At 37.0% G+C, this 18,834-nt stretch overlaps 1 protein-coding gene across 1 annotated transcript in view; it reads right to left on the bottom strand.

The window, feature by feature from the left end:
• MALRD1 (MAM and LDL receptor class A domain containing 1) overlaps positions 1 to 18,834 on the bottom strand; it is a 628,554-nt gene that overhangs the window by 532,563 nt on the left and 77,157 nt on the right. Inside the window, exons 6-10 of the mRNA XM_059059255.2 lie at positions 15,081 to 15,182; positions 14,267 to 14,413; positions 10,104 to 10,270; positions 4,891 to 4,983; positions 2,089 to 2,296 (exon numbers count right to left, since the gene is read on the bottom strand). Of these exons, the coding sequence (XP_058915238.1) occupies positions 2,089 to 2,296; positions 4,891 to 4,983; positions 10,104 to 10,270; positions 14,267 to 14,413; positions 15,081 to 15,182 (717 nt within the window). The remainder of the gene's footprint in view (positions 1 to 2,088; positions 2,297 to 4,890; positions 4,984 to 10,103; positions 10,271 to 14,266; positions 14,414 to 15,080; positions 15,183 to 18,834) is intronic.

Raw genomic sequence — 18,834 nt, 5'->3', positions numbered from 1 at the left:
ATATTCATGAGATAATATTTACCGAGTGTCCAGAATATAGTAAGTACTCCTGGTGTATTCAAACTATATCTATGAGCTACGCCATTTTAGAGATTCATCCTATACTGGGATAAAAAGAAGATATAAAAGCACTTTCCTTGTGCTTCATGAACTTTAAAATTCTATTTTTAAGAAAAATTTGTATAACGAATTCAAATTTGTAAAATATAAATTTTAAAGTGTGTGGAAAATGTTTCAAAGTGGTTTTAACTTTCAAAGGAAAGCCTCTTAATTTGTAATAACATGTATGCATGTGTTTATATGCACAATATGTTAAACACTTTAGTGCAGAAAATTGTGTAACATTATATCAATTCTAATAATTCAATTACTATATAAATAATTTCCTCAAAGCAAAAATGATTGTACAAATATTTACATGAAATACTCATGCTGACATCAAAGTATATGGATATTTTGTAATATGTAACATGGCTACCTTTTTTTTTTTTTGGTCATATCCCTTATATAAAGTTGATCTCAAGCAAGCATGATAGGTTTTCTTTGGCCAAATGAGCTTACATTATTTGGAATACTTATCAGACTAGGAAGTAACGCTATCTGTTGATAAGCACAGCCATCTGTCCCTGAATTCACATAAAGGAAATAGCAGGATGGTATCAAGATATACTCTGTGGGGAAAATGCCAGATAAGTAATCAATAAAACTTCAATAAAGGAGGAGAAATGGGAAAATATGTCCAAAATCAAATGCTAAAGTATCTACCAATACTCCAGGTGGAATTCGATTAAGAAAACCAATTAAAAGGAGAGCCTTCACCAGAGGAAAAAAAGGAGAAAAGAAGCTAAGTTTCCATATGTAGAATTGAAAAGATAAGAAATATATTTACTTTCAGTTATTGGAATTGAGAATAATACAAATCATTAGAAAGGTGAATTTCTCCAAAAGAAATGAACCAAATTGTCTGTAAAAAAGCATTTAAATGAAGCATAAAGAGGAATGTGACACTCACATTAGAGAAAATGAATGGTCCTCATATTTTTTTATATTGGTAAGGAGATCATATTGGTAAGGAGATTATTTTGCTTAAATCTATGGTTAAGACCAGGTGTCTGAGGAATTAATTGAATTCCTGCTTACAAACAGGCAGAGGATTTCTCGCTTGCTTTCCCATCTTCTCTTTTCTACACCCCATTCCACTGCTGTTAATAAAATGCTTACTCGCCCATCAGCAGAAGCATTTTCATTAAAAAGGTGACATTTATCTTACTGCCATACTTGCTCAACAAAATATATCACTAAAATAAAACACTGCAGCAAAATAAATGTCAAATTTTTAATAATTAAAAACCCTCTTGTTTGTGACATAAAAATTGGATGCATTTAGTTTTAATTCATTTCTGACACAGGTATCTTAGTTGCTAAGTTACCTCATATGAGAACCATCATGTAGGTTGTAAATTACATTATATTTCCTTTCTAATACAACTAGGTTTGAATAGTAATGGAATTTCTCGTCATTATTCCTATCAAAGACTCTCCGTAAACGGTCTGAAATGAAGTTGTTGGGCTTTTTTGCCTAGTCCTGAATACCAACCGTGGCTGACATGATTTCTCTGTCACCGTGGTTGTCTGGAAGGCCATGGCAGCCCTTCTCCTCTTTACCCTTTCCCCACAGCTTCCTACATGATTGGTCAGAATGGAAAAAGCCCTACATTTAATAAAGGTTAGAAATCCATAATATATGTCTCCAAAGAGAAGAGTACAAATAACTTACCCCTCCCATCCATTTTCCTCTTTAATCAACACACACACACATACACACACACACACACACACACACAACTAATCACAACTATTCACTTGTTGAACAAATAGATTTCAAGTGTTAGCAAAAAGCACCAAAACATCATAGAGATGTTAGCACAGAGATGCCCACAAGGAATAGTACTGACGGCTTCAGAATGAGAATATTCATTCATCTTACTTCATACAAATTAAATGTACCTTGCTCAAGACAAAGACTCTTAAATCCAAGCATAGTCATGAATGTGAGCATATGAGTGAGTAAACCATTAATTTACTTACAGCAAGTTGCTGGATCCTCATCACTCTTATCAGAACAGTCCTGCTGAGAGTCACAGACCAATTCTTGGGCAATGCACTGGCCACTGGCACAAGTGAATTCATCTGCGGAGCAAAGATGTCTGGATGGGGCCTGTGCACAGGCGTAGACCCAGAGCTCGTCCAGCCCAATAAAACCTTTCTGGCTCAAAATAGTCCCTTCAAAAATAATCTTCAGGGAAAAACAAAGAACAATTTTTGAGCTTACAATCTCTTCAAAAAGACCCAAAAAAGAATAATAGAGATTAAAGAATTATTAAGAAAAATGCCTGTTTAAAGAGCAAGCAAATACAACTAAGAACCAAGTTCCTATTTGATCAGCTTGACCCACACACATAAGACTGATGGGCACATCAGATCCACTGAGGCCTCTGAGAAACGACCCATGACCTGACGAAAGCATCCCGTTTCACCACCGACAATGTCCCTGACTGCAAACTTGTTGTTTGGTCATCTTCACAGCCCGCTTACTTTAATATTCAAGGAAAAAAATTAAGTGTTAACACTACTTATACTACAGCTATAACTGCATTTGTTTTTTTAACTATTAAAATTAGTTATTGCAATGCATGAAGGGAAATGTCAGGCAGACAGTGAGATACACAATAGAAGAGAACATTTAAAAGCATAAATTTTAAAATCTATTAATTTTCATAAAAGAATTGCTCTAATAATCAAAGAAGCACTAATTAAAGGAAATGAATCTCATTTTCTCCAATCGAATTGCTAGCTTTCTGAAGGTACACAATACTAGCAAGTGAAACAACCATACATTGCTAGTCTAGTGTAAGACAATGTCCAAGTATTAATATCCCTTGAGGTTCTAAAAAGAGCAATGGTTAATTCACACCAAGAGTGCAGGAGAGATAGAAATCAAAGACTGTATCGCAAATAACTAATTATTTGCTGTCCAAAACAGTAGTCAATAGCTCCATAGGACTATTTAAATTTAAATTAACTAAAATTAAATTAAAATTCAGTTCTACACTTCAGTAGTTCCATTTCAACTGTTCAACAGCCACATGTGGCTACTGGCTACTATAGTGGAGAGCACGCAGACAATGTCCATTCACACAGAAAGCTCTTCGGATCAACACTGAACTAGATACTGGCTTTGGTTTTGTTTTCATGGGATAGAGCAACAGTCTTTCTTTTTTACTGAAGTATAGTTAATTTATAATAGTGTGTTAGTTTCAGGTATACAGCATAGTAATTCAGGTTTTTTGTATAGATATTGTTAATGTATAAATAAGATACTAGGAACAAAGACTGACTCCTTTTGGTCTCTTTCAGCTTAAAGTTTCTAATAGAATTTCTTTTCAAAAACATAAGCGATATATATTTATTAAGAATTACTTAAGATGAAGTTTGCATAAATATTTAACAATTTATAAAATAATATTAAATTTAAATATTTTATAAGAACACTTTGCATCTTTCTCCTTAATGAATGTCTTATATGTTAAAATTATTGGACCTACAGCTGGGTATTTTCACAGCAGCAAGATAACAGATGGGCAGCAATGATATAAGTTTAGGTTTCAAAAATTTATGCATTTAAACTTTGATCTCAAAAGTATGCCATTATTGAAAAGCCAGTTACATTTAATATGTACTTGGAAACCTCAGATAACTCCAATATTATTTTAATTATATTGTTTGTTTTACCTTTGAGTTTAGTACAAAAACAAACTTTAATGTTCAGCTTATGTCAAAAAAGAATAAAGGTCCAATCATTTAGTACTTCTTTCAGAAGTTATAAAGATAGATATCAGCTTAGAAAAATTAAAATACTGTCAAAATTTTAACTCAACGTGCTATGATATAAACCTCAACTTTTCTGAGATTGCTACAAAAATGCTGATTCATAAATTCCAACTTCAGCAGTAAATTGGATTCTAAAAACCTCCATGGTCACAGTTCAGTATCATTTGGGTTCTCCCTTTTAATACCTAGAAAAATGTACCTTCAACGAATGAAATTAGTTCCATAAGCCACACATACAATCAGCCTCATCATTTTACACTCACACTCCAGCATAAAAATATTTATGTACTCTATATACAAAACAAAATGGGTGGAAACTTAGAGTACTACACTTCAAAAATAAAAATCTAAATAGCAACTAATTATACCAGTATTTCAATGTTGATCTCTCTGATGCTGCTACACTTTGCAATATTGCCATGATATTAGAAAAGAAAGAAATGACAGGCAAACACTAGATATGAAAGTTTAAAAATATTATCAGATACATTTTTCTGCACAATCTCAGCTCTATATACAACACAAAACCCCAAGTTAATATTTTTAAGAGATAGCATTCCCACTGAGCATATGTTTATTTCAGATGCATCTTTGTACAGGTAGAGTTACCCATGTGTTATAAAGATATGAATTACTGCATTCAAAACATGTGCATATACTCTACTGATTTTCCACTACGAGTTTATTATTTATCTGCTTCATAATGTAACTGGCTTCCCTGGTTGTACTGCATGGTGTTCGGGGGTCCTAGGGAGGGAACCCATGGAGGATGAGGATGCTTTAAACAAGAGTGGTTATGTTCTTGCTCCTCCACTCAGGAAGATTTGACCTGAGTTAGGGCTATAGGTACAATGAAAAGGAATTGCTCTCCCCAGATATACAAGTCTACATCCCTAATTTCAATGCTAATTTAAATTAAGCAACGGGTGATAAATTCATAACTACAAAGCTAAAAATTAAACTCATGATAAAAAAAATACTTGTTTTTCCCTTCTATACCTTAAATGTCTTGAGTCCTTCTGGTATTAACACATCCGCTTTCACCCATTTTCTGTGAGTTGATATGTTGTATGTCCAAAATATTTCTTCTTCCTTTGATCCAAAGAAAAAGACATCACTCATTCCCCAAATTCTACTCTCATAGTTATATATGTGCTCTCTTAATTATATTTCAGTAGATTTTACCCTACCTGTAGGATATTAAGTACTAAGAAATCTAAAGTATTGGTTCAAAAGCTATATAACATTTTAAAAGAAAAACGAAGAAAAGGAGAGGGGAAGGGGTGAAAAGAGAGAGCACAGAGGATTTTTAGGGCAGTGAAAGTACTCTTTATGATAATATAATGATGGATACATGTCATTCATTATACATTTGTCCAAACCCTTAGAATGTGCAACACCGAGAGTGAACCCTAATGTAAACTAGAGACTTCAGGTGATAATGACGTGTCAATGTTGATTCCTCAGTTGTAACGCGTGTACCACTCTGGTGGAGGATGCTGATAATGGGTGAGGCTAAGCATGTGTGGGGACACATATAAGGGAAATCTCTGTACCTTCCTCTTGATTTTGCTGTGAATCTAAAACTGCTCTATAAAAATTATTGTTTTTAAAAATAAGAAAATAAAGCATGTCTACATAGTAAAGCTGCCTATATTTATTTTATGATGGAGAGTAAGGACAGAACAAAAATTTGAATGGAATCTTGAATAAAGTACTGCACTTCAAAAAATAAAATTCTAAATAGCTACTAATAAACCAGCTATTTATATCTTAATCCCACTGACATTACTTCATTTTGCAATATTGCCATGATAATAGGAAAGAAAAAATGGCAGGCAAATATTTAACATGAAAGTTAAAAAACTGTTATCTGATATATTTTCTGTACAATCTCACCTTACATATTTTTTCCTATGGAATAATTCATTCCAAGTTCCAAATAATACAGTTATTTTCTGGAGATTATATTTCTATTTGACTCTCCAGTCACTCAAAGACCTTTTCAAGTCTTCTAAATCATGCTATGTCATGTATCTGTATGATGATCATTTTCTAGGTTGCAAAGTGTATCCAAAATTATGTTACTATACACTATGAGGTCAAATATTCGATAGAAGTCTATAACGTACTCCTCAATTTTGCCTATGCTAGTGGACTTTATGATTTACGACTGTGCTTTTATGTTCTGAAATAATCCTATTTTTCCTTAGATTTCGTGAAATATATGTATAATGAACTATAGTGAAAATGCAGACAGTGGCATAAATGTGTCTCAGGTTGAGCTCTGAGACTATCTTCTGTGCTCTCCTTCTGAGAGACAGGAAACAGCACTGAAAGGTGACATCTAGCTGTAATTCAAATAACACATGATACTCATACTTTTTCAGACTCTCGTTAGCCGTTATTTCCTCACTTGGGTTCATTTATTTCGTTCATACTTAAGATTTTCTAAAAATGAATCTATTTTTAACTTAGTCCTTTGCCCTTTGTTATCTACGCCAATTTTCAAGTCTTAAGTATTTCAGAAGATAGTCGAAACCAATTAAAATATACTTCATTCCATTACTTATTCATATCAATGGTTAAGACTTCCACAAGACGATAAAACATACATGGGGGACACATTTTCAGCTGATAGCTTCCAGGTCACATCACAATGAAGTGAAGTATAAAAAGTTGATAAATACAGCAAATTTTTCTTTCAATAATTTCTAATGCAACTTCAATTATTTAGCATCGAGATACAACATTCTACACAGATGCTTTTAGTGACACTACTTGGCAAGCTGTATTCACCGTGTCCCCTCACTTTAATTTTATGAGGATAATTTACAGCTATTGTGCTCTTTCTTCACAGTGCCTGATCCCCCCCCGTCCCTGTTCTACTTGAAGAAGAATGCATTTACATTTTTTTCAGAAAACTGAGCCGAGTTCTTTCTAAACTTAAATGGCTTTTCACACAAGTTAATGGTATATTGTGTATGAAATCCAGATTTTTCTACCACATTTTCCTATCTTACAACACCAGCAATGAAAAGGAAAAAGGATTTACCCCAACTAAATGAAATCAGCTTTTATTTTATTTTTGTCCTTACTCTCAGACTCTTATCTAGTTACTTTCAACAGGTGTCAATGTAAAAAAGAAACCCTCAGTTCTGAAAAGCCTTTCAAGGGATGTTCTAATTTTCTATTATCTTAAAATCAATCAATCAAAATTATTTAAATGTCTTTATTCCCCTAGACCAGGATCAATAATGCCATTTTACCTTTCAAGAAAAATATTTATCACTAGATCTCTTAGAGATCAGCTTATCCTTCCCCCTTTCAATGAAAAAAATCAAGGTATCAAATTCAAGGTTATTTTTTTTAACTACCTTTGATTGCACGTGGTGATAGGACCATGTACTGTGGCAAAAACCTTCCTTCAAGGAGAGCTTATTATAGCTTTAAACCTGTATCATACAAGAAAAGATATTTTCTAAGGCATTTTCTTTCCTGTCCCAACTATGTGTTCCGCCTATTTATTTGCCAGTGGGAATTTTAAAATATGTAAAAGGCACCACAAGCTGGACACCCCCACTATCCTGGCTCACTGACATGGCAGCTGTCCTCAGGATAAAAGATAGGCCATTGCTATGATTATTTTCTTATAGATGATGGACAGAGACTTAATCCTAAGAATAGTTCGATGGTACAAACTAGAACTGCTACACACTGAAGCTGACTTTAAAAGTTTCAACTTTTTAGTTAACTTGTCTTTTACCTATTTTCTATTTCTCAAGTTCTAAAGTACGCTGAAAATAAACAAAATTACCCTCAGCATTCTCACTAGATATTTCTTGGTTCATCAGCACATGTCATTCTAAGGGTTATTTTCATTACTCTATTCATGGAGTATGTAAATGATCATTTTCATCAAGAGCTAATTGTTTAAATGATAGGTTTGAAGTCCTTTTTAACTTTGTGATAAAACATCAACGTGTAATTTAAATGTACTTTGATGCAGTTTGCATTGGTGACCAACGTTTTACGTGTATAGAGCACAGCAAATAGTGTCAGAAAAGACTGGACACTGCCTTGCGGAATACTGGGTAAACTAATGGATCAAACATCAGTCAACACTCTCTAAGATGTACCCCCAATTGGTTCTGATTAACACACTAGGTCAGTTCTCCATAATTAACTTCTTCTTTTCTTATAATGTGGGAGATGGAATCTTGGTAAGTCTATTCTTATTATATGAGGTGGTATCTAGTGCACTAGATATTTGTTTGCATTTTTTTCTTGTGCAATCCCAGAGCCACCAGAGGAAAGATATCGCTCACTTTCAATAATTCAAAACTCCATATCCACATACTGAAACTTAAATCCATCACTGATGTTCAGGGTAGATTAAAATAATCCTTAGTATTAGAAGATAGATAACAAGTTTCTACTCAAACTTAGGACAGTGACTCATTCAAAATCCAATGACTATTGATTACCCACCATGTGAAAAACACTATTGTAGGACCATATATCTTTAAAGCATCTTTAAGTATAATATAAGTTCAACAAAATTATTCCACTTTTTTTTATTATGCCTTTGTTGAAGAAGGATTTGGAAATTACAGAAAATTTCAAATTGCACGAAAGCTCAATGGGCTTGGTTTACATGGCACAGGTGATAATAACTAAAAGGTGCTTAAAGCTTGAATGGTATAACATATACGGAATAAAGTTTAACCTATTTTTTTTTTTTTTTTGTAAAATTTCTCCCAATTATCAGAAAAGTTTGGAGTATTACACAAAGGGCAGGGAGAGGTTTCTGCCCCTCCACCCACCCCACACCATGTCAAATTGAATGAAATATATCAAATAGATTCTAGGGCAGTGGACTGCCAAATACTGCTACCAAAAAAATGTTACAAAATATAGTTACAAAATGCTACAAATTGTGTCTCATCGGGGTAACAAAGGACAATGTATTAGGCCATCTAATGAGAGTAGTCATTCAACTTCATGCTTTAGAAGTCTGGAAAAGAGAAGTAGAAGAAAAAAGACTGGATATGATGAAAACAACACAAAAGGAAAAGGGAGAGGTGATATGATAGAACTCAGAAGAAAAGGGGAATGCCTCTTGAATGTTCAAGTATCTTGGTAATAAGCAGTCTGATACTTGAAGATTAATTATGAAGTCACTGCAAATTTCAGAAAAGAACAGAATAAAATACTGTTGACAGACTGTTAGTGGCACTTGTTAAGTACAGATGAAAAATTTTTGTTGAATAATGAATCTGGCTGATGTCATGCAGAAGTTTCAACTGGATTTATCCAAAGCATCCTGAGCCAAAGGAAACTACTTGCTTGGATACTTTTACTGTCTTTCTTTTCCAATGTCAGAATTCCTGCAATTATTGTCAAATGTTTCCCATTTGTAGAATAACTGCTGTTTACCCCTATGAGTTTTTTACTCCTACCTATAAATAAATTCTTCTTCACAATAGAAGTTCTCAAAGTGTCTCAAGTGTTTTCCCAATTGTAGAGAATTGTTTTGTTAGTTAGGTTAAAAAAAAAAAAAAAAAGACATGGATTTGTTTATTCACTAGCATTACCACTACAACTTTCACTCTGCCCAGCACACCATTTTTTTAAAATTTATATGACTCATTTGACTGTATTTAATCAGCAATTACCAGTCTTTTAAAACTGTATCGACTGTACCAGAACAAGTAATTTGCTTTCATCATATTTACAGCTTTAAGTATACAGAGAACAAAAATCCAGAACAGATCACATCAGAGATTCAGTATAGAGTTAATAATATAGAATCCCAAATACAGTATTACACCATAGTTTTTAACATATTTTCATGAATTTTACCAATTTTATGAAATATTCTGCAAACTACCACAGTGTACATGACAATATCTCCTAACCCAGCTTCTTAATACTTCTTTTTAAATGTATACAAATTAAACAACATTTGTGCTATTGTATAGCACAGGAAACTATATTCAATATCCTGCAATAAACCATAATGGAAAAGAAAAAAACAAATTCCCCCTCAGAAGCAAAAAAAAAAAAAAATTAAAGGTATTCCAAAAAAAGTCAAGATAAGGAATACCTATAGCCTACATGCAACTGAGAAATAAATAGAAACAAAAGTTGCCAAGAATAGAAATTTCATTTATTCAATGAATTTGAAATTAATGCAAGTTTCTTCTCACCTTTTTATTATACAGTCCTACTCTCAGAACACTGTTTTCCATAGAGTAATAGAATTGAAGATGACAGCTCTTGCCCAAGCAGTGACACACAGAGCTATTTAGATAAGCCCTGCTGCCTAAATGGTTAAGAGTAGAAGCATGCTTAGCCCCTACCCATATATAGTAACCTGAAAAATAAAGGGGAAAAAAAGCAACAGAAAAAATTAGCTGCTTTGTGTGTGAACAAAATTATTATATTACTTTTCCAAATCAAGCTTGAAACGCAAATATTTTATTTAAAAGAATATGATGTTTTTAAAAGATTGCATCAACTACAAATTACAGATTTTCATTTCCATATTTGATTTCTAAAATGCATTGTAATCTCCTCCTAATTCCTAAAATCAAAGTTTGACAATACCTTCAATATGAAATTTCAATATTCTTATAAAAAGAAATCTACTGATATAAACATCTCTGTGCCACCAAATGATCATTCTTTTAAATGTAACAATGCAACCTTTCTTTAATCAAAAATTCCTCATCTTTCTTCCCAGAATTATTTTCCCTTTTGATTATTTTTTCTATTCTTCACAGAAAAACTTTTATTGTTTAAGGGAATATAATTTAAACTGCCCTCTTTCTTACCAAACTACATGGAAGCATCATATACTTACAGTCCTACTAAACTACACATATGGATTGTATAGTACATAAAAATATTGTTAATCGATTTTTTCCTTCTGATTCTTAAAACCAATTTGGATTGCTTTTGAACTCAATAATATATAGTATGAAGAGATACAAAGATACTTCTATGTTTTATAACTTCAATTTTCAAAGATAAAATCTTTAAAATGTTTTATTTCTTATTTTATTTATTTATTTTTTTTATTTTATTTTTTTTGTGGTATGCTGGCCTCTCACTGCTGTGGCCTCTCCCGTTGCAGAGCACAGGCTCCGGATGCGCAGGCTCAGTGGCCATGGCTCACCGGCCCAGCCGCTCCACGGCATGTGGGATCTTCCCGGACCGGGGCACGAACCCATGTCCCCTGCATCGGCAGGCGGATTCTCAACCACTGCGCCACTAGGGAAGACCTGTTTTATTTCTTTGCAAGAGAGCAAATATTCCTGCAACATCTAAAAACTTTGAACTTAAATTCAGTGAAATTTGTTTACTAGACATGTTAGCTTTTAATCAAAGTAGTATATAATAAGTTAGTACTTTTCCTCTGACCTATACATAAGGAACTAATAAAATGAAAACACATTTTTACAAAAGCAGAGACAGATTAAACAAGATAAAACATCTCAAAAGATAAGGAAAAAATAAATATGCCAAGTGATGAGCAGGGCTGAAACCACAGAACTCTTGGATGTTGGGACCAGAAGCAGGCTGTAGTAGCTAGAATTTTGACTAATTTAAATTTTGCAAAATCCTGGATGAACAGAGTCAAATTCTCTTAATGATGTCAAAGATTAGGGTTGGAAATCCTTCTTGTAAACTGAGGTGGGAAAGATACTTACCCTCTCTGCTGTGGGCTATGGCTAAGTGACAGTATGTGCAAAACTCCAAGCATTACCATCAAGTATGAAACCCTAAACCAGGATTGTTACTCAGATAAGGTTCTGGGTTGCTGAGTAATACCATGATAAAATTGCTGAACAAGGAGGTAGGAACAAAGTAAAAGAGCAGCGAAGAGTAAAGGGGGTTTAGAAAGAGAACAAATCTAATTGAAAAAAAGCCTGCAAAATTTCCAGTTTCTGGACCACCATGTAAGAAGCTTGGAAGTTGTTATTCCTGTCCACTTAGCAAGAAAATATATGAACAAACTGAAAATCAACAACTCTTCTTAGACCCCTAGGAAAGTTGAGGTCATGGCACAAACCACTGTGCAAGAATTGGTGAGGTAAGCAGATACAGAGAATCACAACTTTCAAGAGCAGAAATCCCAAAATTGTATGGGGAAGTACAGAGGTGGAAAAAACTAGATTGTGATTGATGAACTGCTGGAGGCTCAGTGGGAACACATTTGCAAGTTAAAAACTCCAGGCAGTCCCATCTTAGGGAGGACCCCACTCTTTTGTGAGTTTTACCTTCAGGAGCCCTACCAGGTTCTCACAGTAGGAATCAGAGAAAAATCCTCTTGTGCCTACAGCTGGGGGAGAGGAAAAGTACTCATTTTGAAATATACCTGGACTCTCCTGTTATTCTTAATAAGGCTTTCACTCAAGAGAAGCTTTACAACCAGCTAACCGACTGGAGATCCTAACTGGGAGAAGTGAGATATCAAATCCAGCAGGTTCTAACCTTCCACATAACAGGAACAAAATACCCAGATGCAGCCCCCACTGGATCAAAGACTGAGATCCATTCATAGGACTATAGGATGCTTCCCTTCCCCTCACAACTTATCACATCAAAAGTGGTCCTGTATGATAACAAGGAAATATTACCAAAAGAACTGTGGGTCTCAGACCTTCTTTCAGAAGATATCTTTAGAGAAACCCGAAGACAAGAGTGGGACCAAAACAAGAACACTACATGAAATTTTAGTCTCAGATATTAACAGCTACAGCCAACAGTAAACAGAGCCTAAACTCTAGCTGGAAAAACATTAAAGCTCACATTAAATACCTATCTACCTTAATTCATTTTATGCAGTACATTATGCCTGGCTTTCACACACACAAAAATTACAAGACATACTAAAAGGTAAAAAATATATAGTTTGAAGAGAAAGAATAGACATCAGAACCAGACCCAAATCTGGCAGTGATGCTGGAATTATCAGACTGGGATAAATAAGTTAAGAGTTCCAGTGGAAAAAGTAGAAAACATACAAAAAAGATAATGTAGGCAGAGAGTTGGAAATTCTAGGGAAGAATTTTAAAATGCTAGGGGTAAAAAACAGTATAACAGAAATGAAAAATGCCTTCAAATGGGCTCATTAGCAGACTTGACTCAGCTGAGGAATGAATCTCTGAGCTTAAGGATATGTCAATAGAAACTTCCAAAACTGAAAAGCAAACAGAAAAAAAAAAGTGAAGAAAGGAATGATTCTATCTAAGAACTCTGGGAAAACTACAAAAGGTGCAACATATGCATAATGGAAATATGAGAAGAAGAGAGAGAGAAAGGAAGAGAATCAATATTTGAAGTAACAGTGACTGAGAATTTTCATCCAAATTAATTTCAGACACCAAACCAGAGATCCCGGAAGCTCAGGAAACACCAAGCAGGATAAATATCCAAGACACTACACCTAAGCTCATTACTATATTCAAAACTGCAATCAAATACAAGCGAAAATCTTGAAATATTCCAGGAAGAAAAAAATCTTACCTATAGAGGAACACAGATAAGAATTGGATCAGACTTCTCTTCCAAACCATGTAAGTAAGAAGAGAGTGGAGTAAAATATTTAAAGTATTAAAAGAAGAAAAAAACTCAACCTAGAATTCTATGTCCAGCAAAAATTATCCTTCAAAAATGAAATACAGGGGCTTCCCTGGTGGCGCAGTGGTTGAGAGTCCGCCTGCCGATGCAGGAGACACGGGTTCGTGCCCTGGTTCGGGAGGCTCCCACATGCCGCGGAGCGGCTAAGCCCGTGGGCCATGGCCGCTGGGCCTGTGCGTCCGGAGCCTGTGCTCCGCAACGGGAGAGGCCACAACAGTGAGAGGCCCGCGTACCGAAAAAAAAAAAAAAAAAAAAAATGAAATACAAATAAAGACTTTCTCAAATAAAAATTGAGGGAATTTGTGTCCAGTAGACTTGCAAGTAATGCTAAAAGGCATTCTTCAGTGAGAAGGAAAATGATATAGGTCAGAAACTCAGATCTACATAAAGAAAGGAATAGTATCAGAGAAGGAATAAATGAAAGTAAAATGAAACATTTTACTTTCAACTTGCTTAGTTAATAAAAAAAAATAAGTTTGTTCAAAACAGTAATAGTCCTAATGTATTTGATAATGAAATGAAATGAATGACAGCAATAATACGAGGGAAAGGAGGGAAGATTTAGGAATATTTTATTATAATGGGCTTGCACTACCTATGAGGATGTATAGAGTTATTTGAAAGTAGACTTGGATTAGTTGTAAACGTATTTCACAAACTCTAGAGCAACCACTAAAGAGAGTTAAAAAGGAAGCATAATCAATATGATTTTTTAATTTGCTACCTTCGTCAGCACTGCTTTGATCCTGCCGAGGTGGAGATTCTAACACAGAAATTTCTCTTGCTTTTGTGCGCATCCAGGAAGTTTGCCCAGCAGATGTTTCTGATACCCAGTCACACATGTCAAAATCAAATCCACAGACCTGACACACTGAAGAGAGGAGAAAAAGATGTCAGTGGACTATCACAGTCTACTGAAGTGGCTGCTTAACAGTGGTTATAGTTGCAATCAAGGCTCAAACACACACATACACACACACACAAAAAAATTCATATCTGGAAATTTTGACTCAGTAAGTCTTAGAGTGTCCTCTACTTTTTAAAAGTTCTTCATTTGATCCAGATGGGCATCCTCCGAATGAGAACCACTGCCGCCAAAAAAAAAAAAAAATGAAGAGATTTCTCCTTTTTCTTGTACCACTGCTTCTACTGTGGTTTTTTAAATGGTATAATATCTGACCTTACCTACTTTATGGAATTCAGTTAACTTAAATAATTTACTATTCACAATCACATTGAATTTTTTAAGAAGAAAATTTGTATATAATTCCAAGATATTTAATGTAATTGTTTTACAAAACAACATTATCTTAAATTGACATATTTACTGTCTTTCACTTTTTGAATAAACAGCAGACTTGCAATAACACTTCAGCTAAAACCCCTGTGATACTCCTGCTAAAACTAAGACATAGATGTCAACAGAGTTTGTCAAGTGAGTATCCCTACTAGTGGTCTGATATTCCGGTTAGGCTTCTGAGTCTCATGGATGGCCTACACACGGACAAGGCAGGCAGACATCTCATTTTAACACTTACACCTCAATCCTTCATCTGTAGAATCAAATCTGCAGAGGCTTGTATCTGGATGGCATTGTTCCTTCTTGGTATTCGATGTTTCTTGACATGGTAAAATTTCATCTGTAAGATTGGCGAGAAGTGAGATGCAGGTGTCACTAGAAAGGATCATGTATTTCTTAAAATGTTAACATTTGTTCTACAGAGCATGCTCAACCCAACTCCTCTCTATGGCGGCATCATGCCTTAGGGAGACTTATTACACAGACAGAAAAAGAGAGATGGATTCAGAGAGAGAAGAGAGAGAGAAAAAAACAACCATGCCAGTGCTTCTGGATTTGAATCAGATCTCTGTAAAACTCTTAGAGGAAAACATAGGTGGAACACTGACATAAATCGCAGCAATATTTTTTTGGATCCTTCTCTTAAAGTAAAGGAAATAAAAGCAAAAATAAACAAATGGGATCTAATTAAACTTAGAAGTTTTTGCACAGCAAAGGAAACGATGGACAAAATGAAAAGAAAACCTACTGAATGAGAAAAAATATTTGCGAATGATGACTGATAAAGGATTAATATCCAAAATATATAAAAAGCTCAAACAACTCAACTTCAAAAAAACAACCTGATTATAAAATGGGCAGAAGAACTGAATAGACATGTTTTTAAAGAGGAAATGCAGATGGCCAACAGGCACATGAAAAAACGCTCAACATCACTAATTATCAGGGAAATGCAAATCAAAACCACAATGAGATATCATTTTATACAGTCAGAATGGCTATCATCAGAAAGAACACGAATACCAAATGTTGGTGAGGATGTGGAGAAAAGGGAACCCTCTTGCACTGTTGGTGGGAATGTAAATGGGTACAGCCACTCTGGAGAACAGTATGGAGGTTTCTCACCTTCCTAAATATCTGAGCTTTGAATCTTTGGACATCTTGTTACAGTCATCTACAGACACTGGTGCCCACCCCTCAATCCCTGATTACTTTACCTGTTGGCTCAATGTCACTCTTTGTCATTTCAATGTTCACATTCATCTTGCCCCTCAATTTCTCGATTTCTCTTACTGATGCTCATGAAGGAGAACTGCTGATGTAAAACCACCTCTGCCACCACTCAGCTGAATATGATCATAACTAATGGTGATAACACTTCCTCTATCTTAATTATGAGGGGCTCACTCCCCAACCATAACCCCTATCTTTCCACTCACTCCCTCTAGTATCTCTACTGTAAAAAATTTTTGACAGCATCAGGACCTACAAAGCTAATGGTCCTCCAGTTTTGCAATTCCTTTCATCCTCTCTCATGTCCTCATTTCTTTTCTTACTGATGTTAGAAAATAGTCACCTGCTGGCTCTTCTCATGCTTCCACAAAATCAGGACAAAAACTCTGATAAATACAATCCTTCGTGTAGTGTAAGTGCCTGACAATTAGCTTTCTTGATTGTAATGTAAGTGCTTGACATCAACTTTTTGATTGCTGAGGCATCCATTTCAAAGACATCCATCTCTAATAAACACATTGCCCCCTACACACTGGATAAAGAGCCAGTCCGTCCCACGCATGAAGTTCCCCTTTTCAAAAGCCCTTGGTAACCTAGATAACTGAGCACTCGAGTGACCCAGCTTTTCCCTTACTGCACTTTAATTCCCACTTGTACGTTTTAAATTCAACAATAAAAAGTAAAACTGGGAAACCCTAGGCACCCCACCGTCGACCCCAACAAAGGCAGAACCCTAGGTTTACTCTCTCTCCCCATAACCTTGCTGTATGGCCCTTGGATGAGCTGGGTACCCTCCAGGACCTGTAAGATGCAAACCTTGTTTTTCCAAAGTCCCCTGATGGTTGTTGCAGAGGTGTGTCTTGTAATCATAAGAACCGCAAGGGCTGGACTAGCCACAACATCACAACGCTGACTCTGGTCTGGGAAATGTCTGTGGGGACTCACCACATGCAATCTGGGCCCAGGTGAGTGCCTGAGATTCCTGGCAGATAGCATCACTGTGAATAGGCTGAGACCCCCACAACACGCTCCACCTGCATCCATGCAGATGAACGGGAGTGATGGGTCAACACCAAGCTGACTGAAATGACTTCATATCCCTGACTACTCACTTCATTGCACTGGGGCCATCCCACTACATCTTCCTAATTCTTTCCTTTTCTTCCATTTCTAGACAACTGTTCAAAACCCTTTACCCACTCCTTAAGTCTCCAACTCCTCCTCTCCCTCAGCTAATCATCTTGCTTTATGTTTCATTGGGAAAATGAAAGAAACCAGAAGAAAACCTCACAAGCCCCAACACCTGCACCACCACCCACATGCCTTTCCTCCTCCTAACTGTGATCAACCAGTCCTGCTCCTCTCTAGGTCCACTACTTTCATTTACCCAGGAAATGCATCTCCTCTCCCCTATTTTGCAATCATTCCAGCAATTTCCTCCCCTCTTTTACATCCCACATGCTTTCTTTCCCTTCAGTATACAAGAGGCCACAATTTCACCCATCTTAAGAAAATCTCTTAAACCTCCAACTCCCTTCAACTAACTTCTCCAAGTTCCGCCTATTCTCACTGATTCCAACACCACTTCTTCTCCCCCCATTCTCTCTTGCATCTGTTCCAATGAGGTTTTTTTTCAGTTTTTTAAAAATGAAGTTAAGGGGAGCGAGAAGATGGCGGAAGAGTAAGACGCGGGGATCACTCTTCCTCCACACAGATACATCAGAAATACATCTACACGTGGAACTTCTCCTATAGAACACCCACCGAACGCTGGCAGAAGACCTCAGACCTCAGACCTCAGGCAAGAAACCCCCCCACGTACCTTGTTAAGGCAAAAGAAAAAAGAATAAACAGAGACAAAAGAATAGGGACGGGACCTGCACCAGTGGGAGGGAGCCGAGAGGGAGGAAAGGTTCCCGCACACTAGAAGCCCCTTCGCGGGAAGAGACTGCGGGTGGTGGAGTGGGAAGCTTCAGAGCCGCGGAGGAGACCACAGCCAACAGGGTGCGGAGGGCAAAGCGGAGAGATTCCCGCACGGAGGATCGGTGCCGATCAGCACTCACCAGCCCGAGAGGCTTGTCTGCTCATCCGCCGCGGCGGGCGGGGCTGGGAACTGAGCCTCGGGCGGATCCCAGGGAAAGGTCTGGTGTTGGCAGAGCGAAAACAGCCTGAAGGGGTTAGCGCACCACGGCGGGCCGGGAGGGAGTTCGGGAGAAGTCTGGAGCTGCCGAAGAGGCAAGAGACCTTTTCTTCCCTCTTTACCTCCTGCTGCGCGAGGAGAGGGGTTTAAGCGCGCCGCTTAAAGGAGCTCCAGAAACGGGCGCGGAGCTGCCGAAGAGACAAGAGACTTTTTCTTGCCTCTTCGCTTCCTGGGGCGCGAGGAAAGGGAATTAAGGGCACCACATAAAGGAGCCCCAGAAACGGGCGCGAGCCGCGTCTGTCGGCGCGGACAGTAGAGACGGGTGTCGGACGCTAAGGTTGCTGCTGCCGCCACCAAGAGGCCTGTGTGCGAGCGCAGGTCACTCTCCACACCGCCCCTCCCGGGAGCCTGTGCAGCCCGCCAGCGCCGGGGTCCCGGGATCCTGGGACAGCTTCCCCGGGAAAACGCGCGGCGTGCCTCGGGCCGGTGCAGCGTCACGCCGGCCTCTGCCGCCGCGGACTCGCCCCACATCCGTGCCCCCCCACCCACCGCCTGAGTGAGCCAGAGCCCCCGAATCAACTGCTCCGTTAACGCTGCTCCTTTGACCCCGCCCTCTCTG

This window comes from Kogia breviceps, chromosome 3, assembly GCF_026419965.1.
Source record: "Kogia breviceps isolate mKogBre1 chromosome 3, mKogBre1 haplotype 1, whole genome shotgun sequence".
Taxonomy (NCBI): Eukaryota; Metazoa; Chordata; class Mammalia; order Artiodactyla; family Physeteridae; genus Kogia; species Kogia breviceps.
This window is presented reverse-complemented; position numbering and strand designations above follow the sequence as displayed.